The sequence below is a fragment of the Schistocerca piceifrons genome, chromosome 4 (assembly GCF_021461385.2).
Source record: "Schistocerca piceifrons isolate TAMUIC-IGC-003096 chromosome 4, iqSchPice1.1, whole genome shotgun sequence".
Classification (NCBI taxonomy): domain Eukaryota; kingdom Metazoa; phylum Arthropoda; class Insecta; order Orthoptera; family Acrididae; genus Schistocerca; species Schistocerca piceifrons.
This window is the reverse complement of record NC_060141.1, coordinates 544,412,696-544,434,152: the sequence shown is the minus strand read 5'-3', so window position 1 is coordinate 544,434,152 and position 21,457 is coordinate 544,412,696. Positions and strand designations below refer to the sequence as shown.

The 21,457-nt window shown below is 39.8% G+C and overlaps 1 protein-coding gene across 3 annotated transcripts in view; it reads right to left on the bottom strand.

The window, feature by feature from the left end:
• LOC124795495 (kinesin-like protein KIF21A) overlaps positions 1-21,457 on the bottom strand; it is a 493,366-nt gene that overhangs the window by 114,881 nt on the left and 357,028 nt on the right. For 2 of the 3 annotated variants that reach the window (XM_047259545.1, XM_047259547.1), the window contains exons 14-15: positions 20,741-20,990; positions 20,386-20,509 (exon numbers count right to left, since the gene is read on the bottom strand). In XM_047259545.1, coding sequence (XP_047115501.1) covers positions 20,386-20,509; positions 20,741-20,990 — 374 coding nt within the window. The remainder of the gene's footprint in view (positions 1-20,385; positions 20,510-20,740; positions 20,991-21,457) is intronic. The other variant, XM_047259546.1, reaches the window with a different exon arrangement.

Sequence of the window (21,457 nt, the reverse complement as noted above, 5' to 3'; positions counted from 1 at the left end):
TGTTATGCTTATCAAGACATGTCACTAGTAAGTAACAAAAATTAGAGGCTCTCCTTTAAGGTGAGAAGCCAGTACTATACTACTGTGGAAAAGAAAAGAAATTGTGACTGTACACAAAGAGCAAATTCAAATCTCAAGCTCCATATCTGAACAAATCTTTTTCTTTAAGTTATACACCCATATTACTGAATTTTGGAACAAACAAGCTAGTACTCTTAACTGTAGGCAGGCATCTCAGTTGCACAGATTAAACTCTGTTAAGGAACTGGAGGGTGTAACAATAAGATTATGTAAAAACAAATAGAACATGCAGTTTCTAATATCTAGGACTGTCTTGTTCAACACAGTAACATTTCTACGCACAACAGGGATTAATAGAGCAACAGACATTGGCAACTTTGTTGCATATATAAATGGCTGCATGAATTGCAGAATGTTGTTGTTGTTGTGGTCTTCAGTCCTGAGACTGGTTTGATGCAGCTCTCCATGCTACTCTATCCTGTGCAAGCTTCTTCATCTCCCAGTACCTACTGCAACCTACATCCTTCTGAATCTGCTTAGTGTATTCATCTCTTGGTCTCCCTCTACGATTTTTACCCTCCACGCTGCCCTCCAATGCTAAATTTGTGATCCCTTGATGCCTCAAAATGTCTCCTACCAACCGATCCCTTCTTTTAATCAAGTTGTGCCACAAACTTCTCTTCTCCCCAATCCTATTCAATACCTCCTCATTAGTTATGTGATCTACCCATCTAATCTTCAGCATTCTTCTGTAGCACCACATTTCGAAAGCTTCTATTCTCTTCTTGTCCAAACTAGTTATCATCCATGTTTCACTTCCATACATGGCTACACTCCATTCAAATACTTTCAGAAACAACTTCCTGACACTTAAATCTATACTCGATGTTAACAAATTTCTCTTCTTCAGAAACGCTTTCCTTGCCATTGCCAGTCTACATTTTATATCCTCTCTACTTCGACCATCATCAGTTATTTTACTCCCTAAATAGCAAAATTCCTTTACTACTTTAAGTGTCTCGTTTCCTAATCTAATTCCCTCACCATCACCCGATTTAATTTGACTACATTCCATTATCCTCGTTTTGCTTTTGTTGATGTTCATCTTATATCCTCCTTTCAAGACACTGTCCATTACGTTCAACTGCTCTTGCAAGTCCTTTGCTGTCTCTGACAGAATTACAATGTCATCAGCGAACCTCAAAGTTTTTACTTCTTCTCCATGAATTTTAATACCTACTCCGAATTTTTCTTTTGTTTCCTTTACTGCTTGCTCAATATACAGATTGAATAACATCGGGGAGAGGCTACAACCCTGTCTCACTCCTTTCCCAACCACTGCTTCCTTTTCATGCCCCTCGACTCTTATAACTGCCATCTGGTTTCTGTACAAATTGTAAATAGCCTTTCGCTCCCTGTATTTTACCCCTGCCACCTTCAGAATTTGAAAGAGAGTATTCCAGTTGACACTGTCAAAAGCTTTCTCTAAGTCTACAAATGCTAGAAACGTAGGTTTGCCTTTCCTTAATCTTTCTTCTAAGAAAAGTCGTAAGGTTAGTATTGCCTCACGTGATCCAACATTTCTACGGAATCCAAACTGATCTTCCCCGAGGTCTGCTTCTACCAGTTTTTCCATTCGTTTGTAAAGAATTCGCGTTAGTATTTTGCAGCTGTGACTTATTAAAATGATAGTTCGGTAATTTTCACATCTGTCAACACCTGCTTTCTTTGGGATTGTAATTATTATATTCTTCTTGAAGACTGAGGGTATTTTGCCTGTCTCATACATCTTGCTCACCAGATGGTAGAGTTTTGTCATGACTGGCTCTCCCAAGGCCATCAGTAGTTCTAATGGAATGTTGTCTACTCCCGGGGCCTTGTTTCGACTCAGGTCTTTCAGTGCTCCGTCAAACTTTTCACGCAGTATCTTATCTCCCATTTTGTCTTCATCTACATCCTCTTCCATTTCCATAATATTGTCCTCAAGTACATCGCCCTTGTACAAACCCTCTATATACTCCTCCCACCTTTCTGCCTTCCCTTCTTTGCTTAGAACTGGGTTGCCATCTGAGCTCTTGATATTCATACAAGCGGTTCTCTTCTCTCCAAAGGTCTCTTTAATTTTCCTGTAGGCAGTATCTATCTTACCCCTAGTGAGACAAGCCTCTACATCCTTACATTTGTCCTCTAGCCATCCTTGCTTAGCCATTTTGCACTTCCTGTCGATATCATTATTGAGACGTTTGTATTCCTTTTTGCTTGCTTCATTTACTGCATTTTTATATTTTCTCCTTTCATCAATTAAATTCAATATTTCTTCTGTTACCCAAGGATTTCTACTTGCCCTTCTCTTTTTACCTACTTGATCGTCTGCTGCCTTCACTACTTCATCCCTCAGAGCTACCCATTCTTCTTCTACTGTATTTCTTTCCCCCATTCTTGTCAATTGTTCCCTTATGCTCTCCCTGAAACTCTTTACAACCTCTGGTTCTTTCAGTATATCCAGGTCCCATCTCCTTAAATTCCCACTTTTTGCAGCTTCTTCAGTTTCAATCTGCAGTTCATAACCAATAGATTGTGGTCAGAATCCACATCTGCCCCTGGAAATGTGTTACAATTTAAAACCTGGTTCATAAATATCTGTCTTACCATTATATAATCTATCTGATACCTTTTAGTATCTCCAGGATTCTTCCAGGTATACAACCTTCTTTTATGATTCTTGAACCAAGTGTTAGCTATGATTAAGTTATGCTCTGTGCAAAATTCTACCAGACGGCTTCATTTCACCCCCCCCCCCCCCCCCCCCGCCAATCCATATTCACCTACTATGCTACTATGTTTCCTTCTCTCCCTTTTCCTACTGACGAATTCCAGTCACCCATGACTATTAAATTTTCGTCTCCCTTCACTACCTGAATAATTTCTTTTATCTCATCATACATTTCATCTATTTCTTCATCATCTGCAGAGCTAGTTGGCATATAAACTTGTACTACTGTAGTAGGCATGGGCTTTGTGTCTATCTTGGCCACAGTAATGCGTTCACTATGCTGTTTGTAGTAGCTAACCAGTACTCCTATTTTTTTACTCATTGTTAAACCTTCTCCTGCATTACCCCTATTTGATTTTGTATTTATAACGCTGTAATCACCTGACCAAAAGTCTTGTTCCTCCTGCCACCGAACTTCACTAATTCCCACTATATCTAACTTTAACCTATCCATTTCCCTTTTTAAATTTTCTAACCTACCTGCCCAATTAAGGGATCTGACATTCCACGCTCCGATCCGTAAAACGCCAGTTTTCTTTCTCCTGATAACGACGTCCTCTTGAGTAGTCCCCGCCCGGAGATCCGAATGGGGAACTATTTTACCTCCAGAATATTTTACCCAAGAGGACGCCATCATCATTTAATCATACAGTAAAGCTGCATGTCTCGGGAAAAATTACGGCTGTAGTTTCCCCTTGCTTTCAGCCGTTCGCAGTACCAGCACAGCAAGGCCGTTTTGGTTAATGTTACAAGGCCAGATCAGTCAATCATCCAGACTGTTGCCCCTGCAACTACTGAAAAGGCTGCTGCCCCTCTTCAGGAACCACATGTTTGTCTGGCCTCTCAACAGATACCCCTCCGTTGTGGTTGCACCTACGGTACGGCCATCTGTATCGCTGAGGCACGCAAGCCTCCCCACCAACGGCAAGGTCCATGGTTCATGGGGGGGGAATTGCAGAATGTCAGTACATAATGATTAAAGAAGAGTAAAACATTCTCCACAACTAGTTTTATATAAAAAAGGGAAATACTGTGAAAGATGAACAAAGGTACTGACACACTCACTCAAAATACAGACAGAAAATGTGCAAATTGGACTATGGGAAACTCTGTACCGCCCAGATATTGTAGATGCAAAATTCAATTCTTTCTTAAATATACAAGTATTCTAACAGCACTTTAAATTCAGTTCTCCATTAATGCAGGCAAAAGTAAATTCAAGCAAAAGTGGAAAGAAAATGCTGTTATCATCTAGACTCGATCAGTTGTTTCCCAGGAAGAAAGAATTTAATTTAATCAAAAAAATAAAATGGGATCTTTATTAGCCTTTAAATATACCTAGAGGTAGGGTAGTAACTGGAGGATGTAGTTTATTGTGTAGCTTCAAGCTATTTATAACTCCAGTGGGGTAGTGACAGTCTTGAAAACACTATGTCTAACTAGTTGATACTATTACAGAAAAAAATAGTATATGATGGTACTGAAGATTAACTGTTACATTTACTTAGTTCTTATCTAAACAAAAGGCAACGGTTAGTACACATCAATAAGAAGAACTGAGAATTCACGAAAATAATGAGGCATTCCACAGGACACTGTTCTCGGGCTCTTCCTGCTTACTGTGTGCGTTAATAATGTCTTGCATCATATGACCTATGATAATGACACATGGGGTAAAAAGCCAAAAGGGATCTCTTGTTGGCAAAGTCAATTGTTCACTGATATCATAAAAAGTGTTTTGCCTCAAAATTATCAGTGTTGGATTTTTTTTTCAACTTAATACACTTTACATCATCCTCTACAAACTACAATCAATAATAAAACAATTTTGAATAGATAAAATAGTCAAGTTCATCATTAAAGTAGTGCATGTTGAGCCTTGAGATAGGTACCTCTTTTTGTTTATGGAAAAATAATATGAGCCGACTAGAGATCCTTTTTAAATAATGGACTATGGCAATAAGCTTCACTTTGAAAACTACTCTCTCCTGAATGCTACTGTTACTGGTTTCTCTCAACAAAAGAAAGTTTCCTGATAACATTATGTCTGCCCCAATTACAGGTCCCTTTTCCTTTGTGGATTTACAAGCCAGTAATATTGCTGATATTCAGACTCCAGTTCTGCACATTTTTTTAATTACTTATTATGAATGGTTATTTATTTTAAACATTTATCATGCTGTATCTAGCTTTTGTAAACAAATATTTGTAAGCATGCAAACTGAAACTGATTAGTCGAACAACACAACTGATGGCATTTGTTTCTCACTTGTCTGCTGATTGTCTAGCTAAAATTAAAATTGATTACAAAGTTTAATGTGTCTACTTATGATTGACTGATGTGTGTCTACTAGAAATGAGTGAAGATAATGTTCTAGATATATTAAATACGACAGGTTTCAATGATTACAATACGCAATAATTATAACAACATCAGTGATGAAGATTATAAAGTGTACGCAGATTATTTTTCGGAAAGATGTTTTTGCAGTGATGAATCAAACACAGATGAAGACCTGCCTGAATAACAAGAATCAATTAACCTTTCAGGATTTCTTTGTCAAAAAACATTCCAAATGTGGATGACCTTTCAGCAAGTAACTCCAACAATCTTGTTAGTATAGATGATGATATAGCTGAAATATAAGGAACTCTTAATGTTCAAGAGGTAATTGATGAAATGATGGTGGGAATAATCTGGTCACAATTGATAACTGTGCTGATTTAGTTGACAGTTTTGATGTTGAAAATGATCATAGCCTTATGCCAAATTTTCTAGAAAATGGCTGTGGATATAAAGAAAATTTTTGACAATTACTTTCTGCTAATGACTTTTTGCTAATGTACTATGAATGCTCTGAAATCTATTATTACTAAGACAATGTTAATACAAACATTGAAAAAGTTTTTCCGTAACCCCGGTTCCCAGAACTCATGAAGATAGACATTGTCTGTAGATACTGTATCACAGACACAGTCCCTTTGACTGTTCATAGAGGTCACTAAACTCACCCAAATACGTAAACAACCACGCATGAGCAGCACCTGTTAGATGGAGGGGGTCTGACAGCTGATCAGTTCCAGTCATTCCATCAGGAAGGAGGTACATGGCTCACATCGTCTGTAGTTCAACCATGCCTAAGACAGTCAATACCATCGTTCCATCGCGTCCGCATTGTTACTTTGTACCAGTAAGGGCTCTCAACAAGGAAGTGTCCAAATGTCTCAGAGTGAAATAAAGCAATGTTGTTCGGACATGGAGGAGAAGCCTCGCTAAGACCGCCCAAGGACAACTACTGCAGTGGATGACCACTACCTATGGATTATGGCTCTGAGGAACCCTGACAGGAGCCCCACCATGTCGAATAATGCTTTTTATGCAGCCACAGGACGTCATGATACAACTCAACAGGCTGCCTGATGCGCAACTTCACTCCCGAAGTCCATGGTGAGGTCCATCTTTGCAACCATGACAACATGCAGCGCAGTACAGATGGGCCCAACAACATGCCGAATGGACTGCTCAGGATTGGCATCACATTCTCTTCACCAACAAGTGTCGCATTTGCCTTCAACCAGACAATCGTCGGAGATGTGTCTGGAGGCAACCCGGTCAGGGTGAACACCTTAAACACATTGTCCTTTTTTCCTCCTAAGGCAAGTCTTTCCGCTCCCGGGATTGGAGTGACTCCTTATCCTCTCACTTAAAACCCACATCCTTTCATCTTTCATAAATATTCAGAGCAGCATATGTCTCCTCTTTGTCGGACTTTGTTGACTGCACTGAAAAATCAATACCAACAACTAATGCTAATTGCACCTTGAGGATTGGAACTGAAAATGATGAGCTTCTTGTAAAAATACATGACCGGTTAAATTTTTTCACAACAATGGAGCTAAGAAAGTGTGACACAGTACTTTTAGTTCAATGTAGAGAACCAAGGTAAAGTGTGTTGCAAAATCAACACTGCAGGGAACGTGTTCATGTAGCAGATATTCCTATTATATGATGGACCTCACAGATTTCCCAATGAAATGACTCTGGAACGAATGACAAGGAAACATCAAGACTGTCTTCAATTCATCACACCATACTGCAAACATGAGTTCAAAAATGTTTTATGTTCACAAGTTGAATTTGAACCTGCTGCTGAAATTAACAGTAATGCAGCTGCCAATCGTAAGCCTAATTATCCTTAAGCACTTCCTGGACCCTCAAAGTAGCATCAAAAAAGCTCCATTTAAGGTGTCAAATTGAATAGTTGTGGAACACTATTAAACACTGTTTAAAAGAGGTCATTTGAAGCTATATTTTGGTATTAAATTAATTTCTTAAATGTAAAATATAAAGGCTCTTTATTACTTTGAACTTTTGAATGCATTTTCCTCAGTATGACCATTTACATTTAATAACATTTAATCATCATTATTCAGAATTTAATGCTTAAGTTGAAAATATAAATAAATCAGAAACAAAAATAGAGGTCTCTTTTTGCTTTCCACCTCACATATGACATTTATCGCATCACATGAGAACTTGGATGTAGTGACACAGCTGAGAGTAATAACCAGTGGTGCAAAGCTAACCAGCTATCTGTAAATGAGCCAACACATTTATTTTAATCTATTGCCACAATAGGGGGGGGGGGGGGGGGAGGGGTGTGTGTGTGTGTGTGTGTGTGTGTGTGTGTGTGTGAGAGAGAGAGAGAGAGTTGGGAGAGGGCAAAAAAGAAACTGGATTCCTGGGTTCCAAGCACAGTATATGCATCTACCAATTCATGAATAGCCTTACTTGTGCCACATGCCTGAAGATTCTCTTCATAAGGTACTTATAAAAAAAGTACAATGGGTAACTGATTGATTGAACAAGTGAATGGCTTAATGCACTGTGCAATGAATCAAATTCAAAGAGAAAATACGGCAAAGACATTTGCGGGCCACATCATTTTGGCTATACTGCATCCAAAATGAAATTAAATAATGTAACTGTGTATTGCAGCTCATTATTATGAAATCCATTCCAGCAATGTAGTGCTCGCATAAGCAACTGAATTAAAGACAACTGGTCTGCTGAAGAAAGAAAGACAAAGCACTCGTCACCACAAAACTACAATGGTTTTGTCGTCTGAAGTGGGTGGTATGTCAGTGACATATTCAGCAAGTACAGGATAGGCTGTAAGCACAGTATCAGTTTGTTTAATGAAGATTAAATTGTGAATGCCACACTGTCTCATTCAAGTAATGGACTTTCTGTATGTCACTATGTCAAAGGTCTATTGTGAATATCTCCTATTCAGGGAAAACTGCTTCAGCCATGGGAAACAACATATTGAAGACAAGGTTTGTTGTCCGATATTGTGGATTGTAACAGTGAGTACACAGGCTACAATGCCGAAGAATCACTTATAAAATGGAGCACAGCAATGTGAGCAAACCCATACCACTAGAATTGATAATTACACATGTACCCATGTCCATATGTCACAGACAAGAAATACTAATAATGGGAAATGGTTGCCTGGGTGCAATGCACATTGAAGGCAGTGTATGAGTATGTCAAAAACTACATGGAGTGAGCTATTTGACTGGCCAACAGGCACCATTAAGATGGGGGAAGGGGAGTATTTTACCCTACACTATATCCTGTACAGCTACTTGCATATAACCTGACACAGAGTGAAATGGCGCCCCATATGTCTGCCATAATCTATCTCTGGAAATCACTACCGGAAATTACTGTCAAATCACAATGACGTACTTCCTCACCTGTGGTTTACTGCGTGTGACTAGTGTCTAGCTAGAGAGGTGTGTAGGAACAGTGGCCAATCATAGCATAGCTTTAGTGGAGAAGTGTGGATTGTTGTCTTGATGCCTTGGCTGCATCACTTATCTTACAAGTTAATGTGAAGTTTTGCATTTAATTTCAGTGTTCACAATGCAATATCAATGTTTATCCAAAAGGTGATGTTTCTTGGTTTCGTGTGTCGAGTTGGGAGAACAACAATCAACCGCATCGTGGCGGTTATGGAAAAATAATTTGGACTGGTATGATCCTAATTACAAGTTCTAAATGAAAGAAACACATATTGTTTTGACTGGCTGAATATCACGAGCGCAGGGTACTTTCTCGTTTGTATATCGTACCCGAAAGTTTATGGAGCATCTGAATCATGATGCGGTCACACGCATGCTCGTGTTATAAGCTACTGAAGTGTTTAGTACTGATGGAAGAACTGTGCCAATTGTCGACTGATAAAACATCCATTGAACAGTGATTATTTTGTGTTCTACTCACCGTGTTTTTGCATTGGATGCCAACATTTAGACAGCAACTTCATACATCACAATGGACACGTACTTTGAGTACAAATACTGATCATGTCCATTGTGGAATAATGAAACTGTAAACATAGTAGCCCCATCCTTGTGAGTGTTTAACAGAATACAGTGAATTCTACCAGATCAACTTGGTATAGTTGGTGTGAGTGGCTCCTCTCCCTGCTAGACAATAGTTATTACAGGACATATCATAGCAGGCAGTGCAGAGAACAGCAGATCAAATGCCACAGGAAGGACCAGGTGCATGGGTTTAGGCACATGGTGTTAAATATCCAGCCCCATCCTGTGTTTAGGGAGTGCTGTACAGTCTACAGTGCTAAAGGCTAGCTTTTATTAGCAGTGCATATCTACCCCCTTTCCTTCCGGTCATGTTACATGGTGACATGCATTTCCAGGACTTGTAATCTTCGGTGATGAGGTGCAGATTTATTCGAAAATGGAAACAGTGAATAACGTGTAGAAACAATGACCCTATTTTGGATTGTTGTGTGACGTCAGACAGGCTGAGAATGTGCTGCGGACCAAGGAGTTTAAGTTACAGTAATTCTATTTGTCTGTTACAGAGTGCAGTCCAAAGACCCTGTGTTAAGAGAGTAATTCTACTGCTGCATGCTACATCATCTGTGACATGGGTGGCACCTATGAGCAACACAAACAACTACAAGCATACCACTGCTGCATTTCACCGACCGGCCAGTGGGTGGCAGTGCTGATCGACATAGCGACACGGGGAGCTGGTATGAAGTCAGGACCGAGCAAGTCAAGGGGCAGTCAACAACGTAAGTCTTATGCAGTATTGTGATTCCTCGCGCATTTAAAGGATACTTTAAGGTAACTGATTGGCAATGCAGACTCTGTCTAGCGAATTTCATGCAAATGGTGTTAAACGATTACAGTGGAAGCACTTTGCAAAACTGACGTCATGATCTGTTAACAGGTACTAGATCACAATGGAGACTTATTTAAATAATCTCAGGGAATGCAGCCAATGGTGATATAATACAGTGGAGGCAACTTATCGTATTGACATTACACTGATATTGGTCAATTAGGGTAGTAAAGTTAAAGGTCATTTCCCAGTCCTGCTGCAGTAGCCCAAGCAATATGCTTATATAATGCTGTAGCAGCAGTGAATATTTTGTGTAAATATAAGTGTACTTTTGTGACATTGATTCTGTGCGTGTCTGGTGCACTTCTTAGCATGAAAAATGGCGCTGAAGAGATACGGCATAGTCAATTGACTTATTGTTTTGCTCCTTTTCCATTGATTGTGTGACTTAAATAATTCATGATGTCAGACAATGAGATCAATGCAGCAGCAATAGTCAGGAATGTAGATGGAGATTCGTCAGGTGAAAACAGTCCGAAGGAGAAGAACGTTCAAGATAATAGTACTGAAATATCAAGAGATTCTGGTATGGGAGACACTAGTTTGTCGGTTGAAATGGGAAGCTCTGGTGCTATGTCATCACCAATCATAGCTACAGCCAGATGAGAGAAGTGTGGGCCTGACTCTGACGTGTTCATAACATTAATGAGTATGCTGAAGAAGAGATTCGAGGAAACCAATAGGCAGCTTGACCAAGCTAAAAGGCAGATTGACCAAACCAAAACCAAGAGGTAGATAGAAGAAACTAGTAAGCAAATGAAGGATGACAATGATCGAATGGAGGCAGCCATAAAAAAAAGTGGAAGACGAGTTTAATAACAAAGTAGAAAGACTTATGTCTCAATTAGATCAACATGTCTTAGAGCAGGCAAAACATTTTGGCAAGGTTGAAGCTGAAGTCAGCAAGGTAAAAGAGGAACTCAGCAAAAGGGTTGAGGTCCATGATATGGAATTTGAAAGACTGGATGAGGAAGTGCAGGAGCGTAAACACAAGGCGCAAGCTGTTGTACTGAATCAAGATGCTTATGTACGCTGTGTTGAGCGGGTGTGCAATGAAGTATCCAAAACCCAGTCACTTGTGAGTCAACAGGTTAAAAATGCAATAAAATTGTTACTGTGCAATGGAGGTGTAACAGGAGGCAGCACACTTGGCATACAAAATGACGAGGTCTTTCTTAGTGTTGGGAATTTTAGGAATTTTGATCCGAATGGAAAATGGCATCCGAGGGACTATTTAGACCAATTTAAGGGTGTGCTACCTGAACTGTGGAATGAACAGTGGAAGATACGCTTGTTGCATCGAGAATAGAAGGCAAAGCTGGTACCTGGAGAATGAGAACAGGACAAAAATCTGAGAGATATGTGGAGTTTAAGAGGGAGTTTTTAAAACAATATTGGTCTCTCTAAAGGCAGAATGATGTGCAAAACAGCTTATACCAAGGCATAAGGTTTGATAGAGGTCGCAACTGGACCCTAAAGAAGTTTTTCCAAGACTATTATGAAAGAAACCTATATTTACATGAGCCAATCAAGCTGGAGGCAACGGTATCTTTGATCATATGTAAACTACCAGTTTCAAGAGAAGTTGCTGGCAATTCCTGAGAACAATGTAGAGGTGATTAAGTCAGCTTTAGGACAGCTAGATACACTACGTGAACAACGAGGAACTGAAGAAGGTGGGCATAATAGAGATGTGCCAAGGAACAGTGAGAGGAATGCTGGTACATGATCGTGTAATGATAAAGAGTATAGTGGTCAGCATTGGAATCAAGAGGATGACAGAAGATTTGAACACAGTTTTGTCATGGAGGTCGCCGAGGACAATGAGGTGGGTACAGACACCACAACAACACAGAGCACATGTCAATTCAGGAAGCTGAGTCAGATGTCAGGATGCGGACAACAACCATTATATGTTATGGCATAATACGAGTGCAGAAAACTAGATTAAGTTTCTGATGCAGCCCAGTCAGGGACAAATGACATAGGGCCAGCAACTATGTCGATATGCAAGATAAGAGAGACAAGCGGTGTTATCGATGACTTGATGGAGGAAAACAGTGAAGAACCTGATGAGATAGTACAGCCTGTAGTAGAAGCGGATATTTTTGGAACACGAATATATGTTTTAGTTGACTCAGGTAGCCAAGTCAATGCTGTGTGCCAAAACTATATACCAAGAGCAGGGAAGAAACATACCAAACTTTCCAGTGCATGGTATACGTATTATGAGTTCTGTGGGTGTGAAAAGAAAAGTAATGAAGGAGCAAATCTTAATCACGATGAGGGGGTTAATTGTAAGGATTATGATGCAGCAGCACTTGTGGTGCCAGGGTTAGCATTACCCGTAATTTTGGGTGTTGACTGGTTAACAAAGCATAACGTTTGTCTGAATTTTGAGAGAGGTTGTGCTGAAGTGGAAAGGAAAGGAAAGGAAACGAAGCTGTCATTGACTTTAAAGGGAGAATCAATATTAGGGAACTGGTAGGAATGACTTGAGTTATGCTGTTTAACTGATTTGCAATTAGCACCACAGAGTAAAGGGAAGACTCAGCAGCATTATGCAAAAAGCAGTGGAGATGGAAAGGCAAGGCAGACACAGAAGATCTTGAATGTTTTTTTGAGCAGAAACTCTAGTTCCTAGAACAACAAAACCAGGAAGAAATGGAAGGTCTGATAGAGACCCTGAAGAAGTACAAGTGAGTTTTTTCAAATGAGCTAGGGGTGATAAAAGATGGCAGAATGTAAACTGCAGGTGAGGGAACATGTTCCATATTTTGTATGACCATAAACGTCAGGCAGTGGAGGAAGAGATTCAGAAGATAAGGATGAAGATTATCAAACGGTCAACTAGTCAGCATGATAAACTGCTATTTGTGGTAGAGAAACGTAATGGTGATGTCAGAATTGACTGGATGCATGCCCAGTAAATAAGATAATAATTCCACACTGGTATGGATCAGAAAACTTAGACAAGTTACTTCAGAATTGTCATGGGGCAAAAGTGTTTAGTAGTATTGCTCTGAGATTGGGGTATTGGCAGATCCCCCATCACAAGAATTCTGGGCAATATACCACATTCCTGTATGGAGGAATGAGCTACCAATACCGTGTGCTACTGTTTGGTCTGAAAATTTCTACCTCCACTTTTGTGAGATCAATGGACAAGGTTCTTGGTGAACATGTAATTAAAAAGGTGACTGTCTTTGTTGATGATATTTCAATTGCAACACAGACTTGGGAAGAACGTATGAGAGTAATCAAAGAGGTGCTCACAGCCTTTGAAAGACCAGGTGTCACAGCAAACTTAGAGAAGTCAGAATTCGGCAAGGACGAAATCCGGTTTGTAGGACATTTTCAATGCACAAGGAATCAAGCCTGAATGCAAAATTACAAGCAGTTGAAGATTTTCCAGCTCCGCATTGTAAAAAACAGCTAAGAGGATTCCTCGGGTTATGTGGTTGGTATAGGAAGTTCGTTAGTGGGCAGTTGCTTAACAACCCACACCTCTTGAACTTGTTGAAGAAAAAGGTGTTTTGGGAATGGACTGAGGAGTGCCAGCAGGCATTTGAGGAGATTAAGCAACAGCTATGTGATCCACAATTAATTTCACACCTGGATTTGAATAAATAATTTTACCTGGCCTGTGATAGTTCGGATTTTAAATTGGGCGTGCATTTGTATTAAGTGGATGAGGCTGATCCCAAAAACATTAAGACCATTGCATTTGCAAGCTGGGTCCTGACAGGATGTTAAAGACAATGAACTATAACAACTTGCAGTCCTATGGGGATTTAACAAATTCTGATACTATTTGGCACGCAGAGTCACAGTCCACAAGGCGTTGTCTTTCCTGCTTGAGAGCAATCTACATCTTAGATGCCTCACTAGATGGGCGCTCACCTTGCAAGCGTATATGTTTAGCATTTTCTACCGACCTGGAAACCAAAATATCATACCAGATGAACTTTCGAGGATGCCACCAGGTGTTGAAAATGTCAATGTGAGTAGTCCACAAGGGGTGGAATTGAACATTAATTTGATAAAAGGCATTCAATATGAATCCTTTGTGACCAAGCTGCTGAAGAACATTAGAAGGGAACAGCGTCAAGATCCTGCAGTGAAGAGTGTCAAGGTGAAGTATGGCTGTGCAGGGAAGAGAAATCGAGGAGGTACTACTTGACTAATTAAAATATTCTGTATCAGCATGTGGATGAGTCATCACAAAACTTGAGGTTGTTTATTACAGAACATGCAATCAAACAGCTGGTGTGGTACACACATTTCAGTAATGCCCATTTTGGTGCAGATAAGTGTTTAGAGAAACTCAAGGAGGAGTGTATATTTTTTTTAGTATGAATATCAAGATTCACAAGATTATACAAACATGTAATGTATGTCGGAAGGCAAAGACAACTACTGTCAGGCATCACGGATATTGTGGCAGTCTATTTACTCTGTGCTCTGCCGAAATCCTGTGGCAATTGCACACAACGTATGGTAATAATAGAGGTGTGTTCGAAATATGTGAAGTTCTAACGACTAAGGAGAGCAAATGGTAAGGTAATGTCCAGTAAATTGGAGAACTGTTACTTTGTAAAATGTCGAACAAGTCTTAATAGCAAAATACAGACTGGCATCCAATCTGGCAGTGAGAATTATTAAGGAAGTGAACTGCATGTGTCATACTTATTGCCACTGCAAGCACAGCAAAGGGAAGGATTGTTTAGAGGACTTCAAAGCAGTAATCAACAGTATGCCTCATGCCATGCCGGGATTCGCACCATGTGAAATTCTACTTAACCAGACACCTGAAAGTATATTTTCTGAGCCTTTGGTTAACTCCCCAGCCACAGACTGAACGTGGGATGAAAAGTTAGAGTTAGCCATGGAACAGTTATGTAAGAATGCTCAGCAGAGAAAGGAGAAGCGCGACACAATAGTGCAGTCCATCAGGTATAAGGTAGGAGATCTTGTGTTAATTAAGACTCATATGCATTCAAGCCAGGTAAGTAGAAAGATACAGAAGTTCCACCATGTCTACAAGGGTTTGAGTATCAAGTGTCAAGCCGTAAAGTCTGGTAGACATGAGGGCAAACATAATGTGGAAAACATTAAACCATATTATGAGCAGTATTGAAAACTAATATGTTTAAAGTCCTAAACAAAATGTAAGGTAACATAATTCACTGTGTATATGATTATATAGTTATAAATATAATAGAGGGAAACATTCCACGTGGGAAAAATATATTTAAAAACAAATATGATGTGACTTACCATATGAAAGCGCTAACAGGTCGATAGATACACAAAATTCAAGCTTTCGCAACCAATGGTTGCTTCGTCAGGAAAGAGGGAAGGAGAGGGGAAGATGAAAGGATATGGGTTTTAAGGGAGAAGGTAAGGAGTCATTCCAATCCCGGGAGCGGAAAGACTTACCTTAGGGGGAAGAAAAGGACGGGTATACACTAGCGCGCGCACACACACACACACACACACACACACACACACACACACACATCCATCCGCACATACACAGACACAGACACACCCACATCCTTTCATCTTCCCCTCTCCTTCCCTCTTTCCTGACAGAGCAACCATTGGTTGCAAAAGCTTGAATTTTGTGTGTATGTATGTGTTTGTTTGTGTATCTATCGACCTGCCAGCGCTTTCGTATGGTAAGTCACATCATCTTTGTTTTTGAATATATAATTATATAGTTAATATAATAGAGGGAAACATTCCACGTGGGAAAAAATACATCAAAGAACAAAGATGATGTGACTTACCAAACGAAAGCGCTGGCAGGTCGAAAGACACACAAACAAACACAAACATACACACAAAATTCAAGCTTTCGCAACAAACTGTTGCCTCATCAGGAAAGAGGGAAGGAGAGGGAAAGACGAAAGGATGTGGGTTTTAAGGGAGAGGGTGTGTGTGTGTGTGTGTGTGTGTGTGTGTGTGTGTGTGTGTGTATACCTGCCCTTTTTTCCCCCCTAAGGCAAGTCTTTCTGCTCCCTTGATTGGAATGACTCCTTACCCTCTCCCTTAAAACCCACATCCTTTCATCTTTCCCTCTCCTTCCCTCTTTCCTGACAAAGCAACCGTGGGTTGCGAAAGCTTGAATTTTGTGTGTGTGATTGTGTTTGTTTGTGTGTCTATCAACATGCCAACGCTTTCGCTTGGTAAGTTACATCATCTTTGTTATTTGATTATATAGTTAATTGTTTATGTAGACTGACAACTTTTGAACAGTATGAATAAGTGTTTATTTCTTATGGGAGCTGAGTGGTGGCACCGAGTTAAAGTAATATTTTTGGGTAGTACTGATAAGTGTTAACATGCTACGTGATTTGGCATTATGTTCATGTTTCGAGTATTTTATAGAGTTTGTTCTATATGTGTAGTTTTTTTATGTAAAGCTAGATGGGTGTGTTCCAAATTGTCAATATGATTCTTAATGTGGTTAACTTGCAGAATCGCTCCAACATGGAGTCTAGCTGCTATCGTGCTTAGGCATTATTATGTATATTTTCAGTGGACACAATATCTGCAGTGTGCACAGGCTCATTTTAAGTTTTGTAGATATTAGTTTAATTCATGTATTCTTGTAAAAGTTAGTAGAGCAAATTTTAACGCCAACTACATATGAGTAGATATCAGCTGAAGATATGATGCATAGGTCAAGAGTAGGTCAACACTGAAAAGGGACTGTTATGTTTGTTTCATGTGCACGATGGACGGATTACTACAAGATGAGAGTGGTGTCTGACATCTAGTTGTTAGAGTTCAGTATTGCTGTGTCCGCGGTCATTTAATCTATGACTGCGAGATAGCAGCACTGCAACAGATCAACCCTTTCTCCACTTTTCCATGTAATGAATGCCCTAGGGGTGCAGTGCTGTGAGTAATGAAGATTTTTTTGTGTGTGGATGACTAAGTGCTGATGTGTAACAGCAAAAAAACTTTTTCTTGTTCTGAGGGTGCCAGCGGTGTATTTAAAATCACTGTGTTAATGTAGCGTTTATGCATGTATACGTTCTTTATCAGGAACTTAAATGATATTGTATTTTGCTTTTGTATTTTTCTTTAGCTGCACTGTAGGTCAGTTCATAAGCATTTACCATTTCTTTGTATGTACTATAACATTACATTTCTTAACATGTGTTTGCATGTCATGGTATGGCTTTGCGGTAATCAGTCGAGTTTGACACTATCTGAGGGATGGTGTGTTCCACCAAACTCCTCCCCCCCGCCCCTCCCCAAATCATCACCACCAGAGAGGTTTCATTTTTTGTTTTCTTTTTGCAATTCTCTACTAGAATTCAAAAACTTCTCTCTGCAGGAATGTAAGCAAAAGAATTGTATCGTTCACTATTAATAGTCACCTCTCTACTGAGTGCAGAGGAACGGTTGGGAGTCAAGGTGTAGGTTTTGTGGAGTGTGGGCGAGTGTTGTGTTGATGTCATGGCTGCAGCACATATCTTACAAGTTATTGAAAATGTTTGCCACACAAGTTTTGCATTTAATTTCAGTGTTTATGATGGAGTATCCATGTTTATCCAAAAGGTGATGTGTGTCAGTTTCATGTGTCATGTCGGGAGAACAACAATCAACTGCATCGCGACGGTTACAGAAAAATAATGTGGACTGGTATGATCCTAATTGCAAGTCCTAAGTGAAAGAAACATATATTGTTTTGACTGACTGAATATCACGAGCAGAGGTACTTTCTCGTTTGTAATCACACCCGAAATTTTATGGAGCATCCGAATTGTGATTCAATCACATGCGTGCTCTTGTTATAAGCTATTCAATTGTTTATTTTTGTTGTAAGAACTGTGCCAATTGTGAACTGATAAAACATCCATTAAACAGTGATTATTTTGTGTTCTATGCACCTTGTTTTAGACAGCAACCTTGTACATCACAACAAACATGTACTTTGAGTACAAATACTGATGACATCCATTGTGGAATAATTTTAACTGTGAACAGTGCAGCCCCACCCTGTGCAAGTGTTTGGTAGAATACAGTGAATTCTACCAGATCAACTTGGTATTGTTGGTGTGAATGGCTCCTCTCCCAGCTAGACAATAGTTATTACAGGTCACATCACAACAGGCAGTGCACAGAGGAGTAAATCAACCATCATGGGACAGACCAGGTACATGGGTTTAGGCACACGGTCATTAAATATCCAGCGCCATCCCTGTGTCTAGAGAGTGTTGTATAGTCTCGAGTGCTGAAGGCTAGCTTTTATTATTACTGCATATCTACCCCCTTTCCTCCTGGATGTATTAGACTATGCCATCACTCCTGAATTATGTCGCAACAGTTTCAGGGCGTGAACCACATTGAGTGCATCTAAGGCATCATCAAATGAGACTTGTGCACCTCCATGTAATCCTCACGAGTTTTGGGTGGCAGTTTAATGTTCCTGGATGAAGATAGCTGTCTAACTCAAGTTATGATGCAACACCACTGCCATCAGATTGAAATGGGATGTTACAATGTTAAGCACACATCTCTAATGCAGTGGATTTTCCTCTTCCTCTAAAGGATTTAAGCTACTGACTGTTTCATCTTGACAAATGTTTCTTTCCTTCTCCACTTACATCTTCCCAGAGACTGCTTCTTTGAGGTGTGAATCAAAGAGCTGCTTTTGTAAGTCTATAATATCCATGCTTTCTCAATCGGCATCTGTATTCCTGCATTCTGATGTTCACTGCTTCAAATTTTAATCCCTGTCATATTTTCAGTCCCAAACACACAACAATGAGCTCAAACATTATGACCACTGCCCACCAAGTGACTGAATGGCACTTGGTTGTGTAGCAGGCATGTGATATTAAGGAAAGAAACAGAGTGGAGGTAAATGGGGAATCATTATAGTGCTGCTATGGGCCTAAAGGGACATCCACCAACACAAACAACTTTATAATTGTGGGCTCTGCAAGATCCATGAGCTATTTTATATTAATGTGACAAACCCTAATTCTAGGGCTATATTTTATTTTTGACACATTGATCTATGCCGACAATTGTAAAAACGGCGATGGTACATTAGTCCTTACTAATGTAAAATGGTTACCTTCTGAAGAAGACAAATTTATATTTGTCGAAACCTAGGTAAAGAATTTCTTTATCCATTGCAACTGGTTGGCTGTTTATAATTTTATTAGGTGAAACCATTGCTGTTGTGCAGCTATGTTTAAAATATAAACAACTTTGACAAAATGCACATTACATCCTCGTACCTGCAAACAAGCCTCTGACACAGCAAAACTGGTTGGCTGTTCACATGTAACATGCTACTGTCAAGAGCATCTATTGAAATTGATTGAAGGACAGTGAAACCCACAAGTAGGTGACAAAGTCTTTTATGTCCACACCTCTATCACAGAATGTAGAGCTTGCAGTCTAGCCCACTATGTGAAATAGGATAAGTGACAAACTGTGGCAGATCTGACAGAGTACACTACTGGTGCAGACAGAGGTGTTACGGAGCACACTGTTCAGTGCAAATAGTTGAACATGGTGCTCCACAACGATGGATCCCTGTGTGTTCCTGAGCTGATCCAATAACAATGACAATTATAACTGCAGCATAAGATCATCACAATTGGACATGCACTGCACCACAGATCCAGGCCAGTGGCAGCAGTATTGTGGTATGGTGAACATTCACCTGGGCTTCCAGGGGACCCATGGAAGTAACTGAAGGCACCACATCAAACGTGGACTACATGAACATTATTACACAACACCCACACGCCTTCATGCTTGATGCCTTCCCTAATGGCAACAGCAACTTCCAGCAGAGTAATTGTCCAAGTCACAAGGCCAGAACCACGTTACAAGATTTCAGGTTCACAATAGTAAACTCATTTTGATATCTTGGTCACAAAATTTGCCTGTTCTGAACCCGGCAGAATACATATGGGTCACTATTGGGTGCCAGAGCTCTGTGGCCACAAATCACCGCCCATAATTTATGGAATTGTGTGACCTGTACATGAACATCTAGTGCCACATTCCAGAAACCTTTCAAGGACTTCCGAAATCCATGCCATTTAGAATCGTTACTGTACTGCAATTCAAAGGTGAACCAACACATTACTAAGCATGTGGTCATAATGTTTTGGCTCATCTGCGTATCTTCCTTCACATATCCTTTAATCCTCCTTAAGAATCCACTTCACAGTCCTGCACTCTAGTCATTTTCTCTTTTTGGCATTCATCTTACTCAGACAAATGCAATGAGTAGAAAATGAGAACAGGCTTTCACTGATATGCAAATGAAGAATGAATTATGGAATGACTCTCAGTAATTGCAGTCAATTTCTCTTACCTTTCCATATCTCGTTCAATGACTGCTACTGTCTGCTTGTTTATGGCATTCTGACTGATAGTTTTCTCAAGTTCCTGCCACTTCTGTTTAGCTTCTTTTGGAGAAAAATGTAGTTTCCTGGCTACTGAAACACAATTAATTCAATCAAACTTATACAGTGCACAAAAACCATAAATAATATAATGTAGAACAGGTGCCTTTAACATTTTTGAGGACTTAAGTAATAGAAGAACAACAAAATGTAGAGCATGTAGTAGGCTTTTGTGATAAACGTGAAAGCAAAATTCAGAACACTTTGAAGAAATTTTATAGAAAAGTTACAGATTGAAAGTTTAGTAGATTTAGAAATGCATACCATTTCTGCCACCAACACGACCTGCTGCCTTGTTGCTCAGTCCTCCTCGAGCTATCCTCCGCAATGCTGACACTTCCTCTTGTTTCCTTCGTAACACTACTTCTTTCATTCGCTTTTCTGCTTCAAGAGATTTTATCAAATTTTCATGCTTCCTTGATGCTTTCCGCAGTTGTGCTATTTCTCTATTACGGCGTAATTCAGCTTCCTTATGCCTTGAAGTCTCCTCTTTCATCTTGTTCAGCAGCTTAACCTGAAAGCAAAAATTTATAATCATGAATTACAACACTCAATTCAAATTTTTGTTATCAGCAGACATGGCAATTTTGAGGTAATTATGAGTAGTATTCAAAAGAAAATATACAAAATAACACTGTGGGTGTAATTGAAGTCTTTATTCAAAAGTAATCACCAGAGCCCTGAGCACAATGGTCACACTGTTTCATGAGCCAAAGGATTCTCAGTTCCCAGCATTCATGTGGCTGTGATAGGAGACAGTCCTCCACTGTGTCCTTCAGTTTGTGTTGAGCTGAAGCATTTCCCTTTGAGACGGACTTTTTGCAGACCAAACGTATGGAAGTCACAGGGCAAAATGTCCCAGCTTTATGGCAGATGCTTGAACTGTTCCTACTTGAACTTTGCCATTCCACTTTGCGTAACATTGGTATCATGGGGATGAATGTTATTGTGGAGCAGAATCACTCTCTCCATGAACAGCCC